Genomic DNA, 9,274 nt, shown 5'->3' on the forward strand with positions numbered 1-9,274 from the left:
TTGGTGATTATAAAATCACCTGGCGCCCAACTTAATTATTTTTGAACAAGGTAGCCAAAAACAGTAAGTTTATTCGGACTTCACTCCGGTAGATCCCCGGTGGTGAAAAACCCGTTACAATACTTATAAATATTTTCGAATATTTGTTGTCAATCGAAAGATCGATTAATCTAATGAAATCAAAAAAATTCAGTAACTAATACAAATATAATGCCAAAATGAATAGTTTTTTACTATCAATAAATTAATTTGTTTACATAATGATAAATTGATCTATTTCTCACCACCGAAGTTCGAAAGTAATTCATGAATGATTTTTTCTGTGCGGTAATGTAGAAATCTCACAAACCTTATTACCCTGATTAAAAACTCCGATTGAAACCAATGAATTTTGATTAAAAGTCGGTCGGATTTCAATCAGAACCAATCGGATTCAATTGGAATTTTAATTAGAGTAGCGCACCGTACTTCATCCCACATGAAAAGAAAATTTTAAAATCAATTATTCAAAACATGTGTCATGATGTCATAAATTGATTTCTAATTTCAATAAATATCGGTATTGAACCAATTTTTAAAAAATACACAGATATATCAAATATAGATCAAAACAATCGATCAAAAATTATAGTCATAATATTGAGTGAAACGAAATCATTGAGAGTATTTTTAATACTGTACCGGCTCGAATCCAAGCAAGTGTTATTTCAATAGGAATCAAAATTCATAGAAGATTACCAATGTAATGAGCCATAATTTGTATTTAAAGATAACAATAATCAATTACCGTATTTAAGTTTTTAATGTTTACAACTTTGTCTTCGCGTTTTTAACGTGTGAAACGTTGGTTTCACGTTTCTAACGTTTGAAACGTTGTACTCCCGTTTTTAACGACTAAAACGTTGAATTCCCGTTTTTAACGCCTGAAACGTTGTATTCACGTTTTTAACGTTTAAAACGTTTAACGAACGTTCAAAACGTTTAACGAACGTTTGAGATTTCGACTCGGGTGGATGTTTCAAAAAGGTGAAAAAAAAACAGTTAACTTTTTGCTATTCAATATGTTGTATCTCAACTTAAAAACTTTTAAAATAATTGGTGTAATAAACAAAATATTCTTATATACGAAGCTCCTTATCTACTTATCCATTCGAATTTACATCACTCTAAAAACACTAGCCGCAGAACGGAAAAATACGAGAACATCATTTTTACAAGATCTTTAAAGGTTGCAGTATTCATGTCATAAATTTTTCCTGCTGTTAAATGAAATGGATAACTGGTTCTCATTATTATAAACATCAAATCTTTGGCTAATAACGGTGGCATTTCATACCAGGTACTATTATATATCGCTCTTTGTAAATTTTTGGTTTGAGTTGATAATGCTTCACCAATATAACTATATATATAAAGTTGAAAATAAAGTAGGTAAATCCGAATGAGTGTAGAAAAAGTTATTTTATTATCTCCAGTTTTAAGGCTCCATAATAAAAGAATACCTATATAAATTCATAGATTATTGTAGTTCATTTATATATATATATATATATATATATATATATATATATATATATATATATATATATATTAGGGTGCTTCATTTCGTTGCAACATTTTTTTTTAAGTGCATGTAGAAAAAATCATAGTTCAACACAAAAAAAAAATTTTCGCGCAAGAAAAAAAATTCTATGTCGATTATAGACCTAGCTCATTGAGAAATTCGATTTTCCCATTTAAATAACATGGGAAAAAATTTTTTTTAAGCTTTAAGTAATTTTAACCTCCTTAACAAATCGATAGATCAAATAGACTAAGACATACTTTTGTAGGAAATTGAACGCTCTACAAAAAAGGTTTTTCATGATTTTTCGATAAATCCATCTATTCAAAAGTTATTAGAGCTCGAAGTAAAGTTGGAGACCTTTTTACTTTTCCGGTGAAACTATCAGACTTATCACAAAATTTTTTTGGTCTTTTTTGTTGACAATTTTATTCTCTGCAAATTATTATCAGTAAAGTTTTTTCAAATTCCGCATTGTTTTCTAGTTATTTTCATTTCAATGTCGAGCTCTTGAAATCGATCAGAACCACTTTTTTCAGATCTTGAAATTAAAATAAAAATAACTAGAAAACAATGCGGAATTTAGAAAAACTTTACTGATAATAATTTATAGAGAATAAAATTGGCAACAAAAAAGACCCTATAGCATTTTTGATAAGTCTGATAGTTTCACCGGAAAAGTAAAACGATCTCCAACTGTACTTCGAGCTCTAATAACTTTGAAACAGATAGATTTATCGAAAAATGATAAGAGACCTTTTTTGTAGAGCGTTCAATTTCCTACAAAAATATGTATTAGTCTATTTGATCTATCAATTTGTTAAGGAGGTTAAAAATACTTGAAGCTAAAAAAAAAATTTTACCTATGTTAGTTAGATGGGAAAATCGAATTTCTCAATGAGCTAGGTCTGTAATCGACATAGAATTTTATTTTATGCGCAAAAATTTTTTTTTTGTGTTGAACTATGGTTTTTTCCACATGCACTTGAAAAAAAAATCTGGCTCCGAAATGAAGCACCCTAATATATATATTGAATTTATAAAATTGCAGATCGAATGTCTGTGGATTGAATGTCGCAGATTTAACGTCGTGGATTCAACCTCTGTGGATGAAACATTAGGGAACCATTATTAAATTTTTGAAAAAATATTTATTCATAGATAACTTCTACCTTGCTCTAAATATTGATATTGAACTCTGTTAAACTCTAAAACAAAACTCGAAAATCCGCATCGAAATTTTCTTTAACCAACAAAGTCGGATCATTATTTGTTCCAGAGATGTCGTTAATAAAAAAAATTCTCTACAGTGTTCTATTCAAATAGAATCCGATTTGTTGAACTTAATGACTTAAATTTCTATCACCGTGAAGACTAAAAAAATTGCATTGAATATCACAATCGATTAATTAATTTAAAAGATATCGACGGCGAAAAATTTAGGAAATAACAATCAACCTAATTTTTGAATAATTATTGGTTTTTGAATTTTCATCGATCAAAGAAAGGCATATTGTTTGAGCTCAAAGACCTTAAAAAATAGTGGGATGTTATACGGCTAACCCGCAGAATCAACTGTTTTCCAGAATTTTTTACCATTTACTAAATGATGAATTTTTTAAATTCTATTTGGGTTTCAAATTATTTTAGTGAGAAATCTATTTCTATTTCTGCTATCAGATGTTATTTGTTTTTTGTTTAATTCCGAAACTTAACCACATTCGTACTAAGCTCATTCTATTAACGTTGTATTGGGAAGTTGATAGTTGAATTTGTACGACTTATTGATCTTAAACTGTCTTATTTCTACTATGAAACATGATTTCAGACTTTGTATGAGAACAGCTATTATCTTTGGCTCAGACAGTCAACCCCATCTTTGTCAAGTATCTTTTTGTTTTAACGTTTCCCATATAATATATTATTATTTTTAATATTGGATAATAATAATAATCACTTTTTAAATTTAGTTTTATCTACCTGACATACTGATGAGAAAGGTATTAGCAGCTACTTGCAGTAATATAATGAAATTAAATGTTCTTTCGAATTCGTTTGATAATTGCAGTAAATAACTATGTCTCTGTGATAATTGACTAATTTGTTTTCGGAGACTGGAAAAATTCGTTTTTCCACTAAGATTTTCCATCTCATTATACAGAAGTTGTAGTTGTCCGCAAACGTGCATTGCAATACCAAATATATAAACGTCACCACCAATATATGATGTACACAAAATAAATAAATGCACAGTAATGAGACCATAATAAGTAATGTACATGAACATTGACATGCTTGTTGATACCCAACAATTCGGGCCAATTGGAATGTTTCTCAATAGAGTGGAATTGTCTTTTAACTTATTAGAAGGAAATTGATAAAATGATGGTGGATTACCAAATATAAGTGGAATTATTGTCATGTAAGCACCAACCATTTGAACAATACAAACAATTCTGCCAACAAAAGCAAATTTTAACATTATTACTCTCGACTGTTTATTGCGAATGTTTGCCCAATCTTCAATTGCTGAATTTACAATAAGGTACATCCTATTTCTGTAGACAAGAGGTAGAATAATCTTAACGATAGATAAAGTACTAGTCACAATCAAACTTAGTGCATCCACTATATCAGTAATGACACTGCAATTGCCTTTTACAATGAGTTCGTGAATAAATATAATTATAACTAAAAACTGAAGTAAACAATATTTGATGCAAATCATGTAATAGACATAATCTACCCGGGAAAAAATCATCAGACCTGATCATGCATGATCATGCGTTAATCTCATTCATGATCATGCCTGAATATTTGCCAACCATAAGCATGCGTGATCATGCTCGGTCAGGCATGATTATGCTCTCTCATGCATGATCACCTATGCTCGTGGCTGGCAAATATTTAGGCATGATCATGCTTGAGCAAGCCTAATCATGTTTGACCAAGCATGGTCAGTCCTGATCAAGCACAATCCCTAGAATTATTAAAATAAAAAATAAAAATAATGATAATTCAATTTTAAATTAACTTATTTTGTTAGTATTGATGTATAGTAGGGTGATTCATTTCCACAAAAGTTTTTTTTTATTTTAAGTCCTCAAGCAAAATCTCAATCTACATAAAAAAAAAAAATTCTCACCAAATATGAGCTCTTAATTCCAATGCTAAGTACTTGCCATTTGATTTCAGAGGTTTCCCATTTAAAATACACATAAATTAAATTACTGTTTTTTTAACTTTCTAATACTCAGCTGCATTTCATGATATGAAGGCGGTTTTGGTCGCAAATTGTAGGTCATTTGGTGTTCTTCAAAAGTGCCCTTTGTTACTTAGCTGGAATTCCAGCTGTTTTACTTGTGTCCGTTGTGGAACTCATTTTTCCTATGAAATTGACGTTTATTGGCTTGCAAAACATAAACCAATGAAAGTACATAAAAAATGTTTCTAAACATTTTATAGGAAATTTTATTCCCTTCGAAAAAAGTCCTATGAGTCAAGTCGCTAAAGTTCATAGTTTCCGAGTTACAATCATTTTAATGATTTGAAAAATATAATATAACAAAAAAAATTATAATTGATATTTTATTTTTCAAATTATTAAAATGATTGTAACTCGGAAACTATGAACTCTAGCGACTTGACTCATAGGACTTTTTTGAAGGGAATAAAATTTCTATAAACATTTTTGATGTATTTCCATTGGTTTATGTTCTGCAAGCCAATAAACGTCAATTTTATAGGAAAAATAAGTTCCGCAACGGACACAAGTGAAACAGCTGGAATTCCAGCTAAGTAACGATGGGCACTTTTGAAGAACACCAAATGCCCTACAAGTTACGACCAAACCCTCCTTGATATCATGAAATGCAGCTGAGTATTAGAAAGTTAAAAAAAAAGTAATTTAATTTACGTGTATTTTAAATGGGATATCTTTGAAATCAAGTGGCAAGTACTTAGCATTGAAATTAAGAGCTCATATTTGGTGAGAATTCTTTTTTTTCAATGTAGATTGATATTTTGCTTGAGGACTTGAAAAAAAAAACTTTTGCGGAAATGAATCACCCTAATGTATAGTTAAGGTTTACTGGCCGAAAAGTGTTATTGAAATTTAACCCGTGACAGGTCTCGAACCCACGACCGTCGTCTTATAGAGCATGTCTGTTGTTCACTAGGCTGACCTGTCTCGTTCAGTTTACGGTGATTCTTAACATCTTTTGAAGACTCCGGTTGTCAAAAATAAAATATCATTTGAATTCAATCTTGATTTGGTTATTACATATTTTTTTAATAATGAACGAAAATAATTCTAGTTATAAATTACAAGCAAATTTAACAATTAAATTCATCATAATTACTTATTGAAAAAAACAATATGCAATTGTATCGACTATCATTATCAATTTCGCAAGAATTTATTAATTCTATTCTTCGATTAATAAAAAAAAATTGTAATTAAATCTATTTTAATTATTTTTTGGAAAAAAAAGATTAATTTTAATTATTAGTTGAATAAAAAATTATAAGTTAAATTTATTTTAATCATCGATAAAAAAAAAAAAAAATAACTTTAACTACTAACTTCAAAACGAAAATAAATGGTCAATTATTAAAATTTTATTATCAAAAACATTCGATCATTCCTGATTAAAAACTTCAATTATATCTGACTCAAGCTCGATCGGATTTTGAGTGTATTTTTTTGCATGATCAGACATGACTTAGCATGAATCACGCTCAATCGTGCATGATTCATTCATGACCATGCTTAGTCTTGTCTAAGGCTTATAAAACTATAAAAACTAATAGTTTCACAGTGCAGATAACTTTGGCTGATAATGATTTAATTATTTATGGATCAATACAACTTTTCGTAGAGTTAAAGAAAATAATATGTTTTGTTATAGAAGAATTTGTTATTGAACATACAAAATTTTTCTGTAATGTTGAACATCAGGTGACTATAACTTACATAATGCCTATTCGTGAAAGTGGAAAACTATTATTTCTAATAATAAATCAAATTAAAACAATGCACTATGTATTGTGTGTGAGAAATTATTAATGTAATAGTTTTAAATTAAAAAAAAATAAACTTTAAGCAACAAAATTTTCAATTACAATTATTATTATACATTCCCAATTATAAATTCTCATCCGTGATCATACATGATAGAATATCACTTCGTATGAATCAGACATAGTCATGTATACTCATGCAAAGTCATACTCAGTCATGCAATCTCATGCATGATGATTAATTTCCCGTTATATATAGTCATGCATGATTGGGCATGATTTTACATGGTCATGTATGACGTTGCATAATTTGTGCAGTGACATGAATGATCATTCATGACTGAGCTTGGTCATGCATGACGTTGCATGAATTATGTGTGACTATTCTTTGTCATGCATGATCATGCACAATCGAACATGATTTTACATGGCTATGCATGACAATGCATAATTCGTGCAGTGTCGTGAATGATCATTCATGACTGAGCTTAGTCATGCATGAAGATGCATGAATCATGTGTGATTATTCTCTCCTCGTCATGCATTACCATGCACAATTGAAACTGGATTTGCATGGACATGCATGCCTTTGCACGAATCATGCAAATTCAGACATGATTATTCATGATTAAGCTTGGTCATGCACGATATTGCATAGATCATGCATGACTAATCTTGTCTTGTCTTGCATGGTCATGCATGACTGAACATGTCTTTGCATGATCGTGCAACGTAATACCTGGATCATGCACGATCATACCTGAATCATGCACGAACATGTATGAATCATGCATGATCAGGCCTGGTGATTTTTTCCCGGGTAAGCTTTTCAGTCATTATTTTATCGACAGAAATCAATTCAGATCGTATCGCATACTTTGATTCATAATTTACTCAGCAATTATCAGTTCCGTATTAGCATTAGTACTAATAGACTTTCATCATCGTTAAATAAATTTTTTTGAGTATTCAACATATTATAGTTCATAACTTTAATGCTGTTAAATGACAGTTATTTTATAACTTTTTTAATAAAGAATCGATTGCGGAAGGCTCAAACTGTAATTAATTCATGATTGTAAAACTTGATAAAAAAACTAAACAATGACTGAATGTAAAAAACAATTAATATTATAATACTTGATATTAATTTACCTGCAAGAATGAATTCAAAAAAACTTGTATAACAGTAATATTTTCGAAACGATCAAGTGGCCATATTCCGATAACTCGAGACAAGAGTTTGTAAGGTCCTAATGCATAACTTGTATCCGAATTCCATTTCACTGGTACAGTATTTTTGCAATTCATGCTGTAGATGTTAATTCAAAAGATGTATGTCTTGTACTAAATCATAGCAGTACTGAAATCTTATAACTCATTTATAATTTACGGAGCTATAATATGCCGCGAATATATTTATGAGTAATTCATATGTCGAATGCATAAGTTATAAGCTTGAATATTTTCATTTCTGCATCATTGTATTAAAGTATCATTTATTGAATAAAAATAAAATATATTTTTATGGAATGAATATTTTTATTATCCTTAAAATGATACTCAAACATAATTTTAATATCAACCATTCTCGAAATTTATTATGAATTTTATTCGTTTTGATTTGTTTGGATTTTTAATTACGTGATTCGTACAAAGAAACAGAAACGGTTACATAGTTAAAATATATTTTATAATTTCTATCAATAGAAAAACTGTCAATTTTAATCTAACAAATTGTTTTGATAAAAATAAAATATAAATCGTTTCGTGTATACACCTGATCTTAGAATTGTAATCTAAATGACATTTATAACAAAAATTATTAGTCGAAATCTCATTGCTATTCAAAATAGTGGCAGTACTCTTCTAAACACGAACAAGTGAAATAAATGAATATTCACTAATTCCGAGTGCCAACCACTTTTTAAAATTAGTGGTTCGGTTTGCACTTGGAATTAGTGAATATCCACCTATTTTCACTAATTCATATTTAGAGAATATAAGGTTGAAAGTATACAATACATATACTGTATACAATACTGGTATCGTGAAAAATATAGGAATGGAAAATAAGATATAAAATCGCAAATAATTATTCTTAGTTTTTTATTTAACTTTTCAGTGCTACATTTGTATCTTTCCAATGTAAGTAATAAATTTTACGATACTTAAATAGGAGTATTTCTTAATTGATGTTAGTAGTATTTGTCGTGCATAGCGCTAGTGTTAATTCGAGTGACCAGTGTATGAGTTGCCTAAACTATGATAAGATGTTTGTATGTATATATATAAATGTATATTGAGATTCGGCTTTTCCGTACGATTTGGCACTACTATCTACGCTTCTCACAGGTGTTTATTCTTATGCCTGTTTCAATACATAACAATTCCACTTCATACTTATTTGACAATCTGGTCAAGAGCCATGACGTGAAATCCTCAGAAGATGAAATGACGTCACGTGTCCTCAACGATCTCCCTTCAGTTTCCCTCTGTCTCTACTTTCTGTCTGATTGCATCAGTCAGCAACCTCCTCTTTTTTGTTCGTAGGGGCGGAAATTCTTCATTATCAACTGTTTAATTTTACGATACTCGTATTGTAAACGTTATGAACAAGATTTGTATAATTTGCTCTATAGTATTGGTCGTCATAATGTTTTCAGTCGTAATATTTATCAAATAGAA

At 29.5% G+C, this 9,274-nt stretch overlaps 1 protein-coding gene across 1 annotated transcript; it reads right to left on the reverse strand.

The window, feature by feature from the left end:
- Positions 1 to 1,076: 1,076 nt before the first annotated feature.
- On the reverse strand, positions 1,077 to 7,910 carry LOC130677298 (odorant receptor 85f-like). The gene is made up of 3 exons (XM_057483996.1): positions 7,742 to 7,910; positions 3,545 to 4,262; positions 1,077 to 1,502 (listed from the first exon to the last, which is right to left on the reverse strand). Exons 1-3 carry the CDS (start codon positions 7,895 to 7,897, stop codon positions 1,162 to 1,164), a joined length of 1,215 nt encoding a protein of 404 aa, XP_057339979.1. The 5' UTR covers positions 7,898 to 7,910; the 3' UTR covers positions 1,077 to 1,161.
- Positions 7,911 to 9,274: the final 1,364 nt, after the last annotated feature.

This window comes from Microplitis mediator, chromosome 11, assembly GCF_029852145.1.
Source record: "Microplitis mediator isolate UGA2020A chromosome 11, iyMicMedi2.1, whole genome shotgun sequence".
NCBI classification, from domain to species: Eukaryota; Metazoa; Arthropoda; class Insecta; order Hymenoptera; family Braconidae; genus Microplitis; species Microplitis mediator.

What these genes read in the sequence shown, in the direction of transcription:
- LOC130677298 (XM_057483996.1), bottom strand. Translation starts at nt 7,897, where the DNA reads ATGAATTGCAAAAATACTGTACCAGTGAAATGGAATTCGGATACAAGT. An exon ending in TTTTGAATTCATTCTTGCAG is followed by an intron (nt 4,263 to 7,741) that starts GTAAATTAATAT and finishes TGTTTACTTCAG; the next exon opens with TTTTTAGTTATAATTATATT. An exon ending in CTTTCTCATCAGTATGTCAG is followed by an intron (nt 1,503 to 3,544) that starts GTAGATAAAACT and finishes GAATTTATATAG; the next exon opens with GTATTCTTTTATTATGGAGC.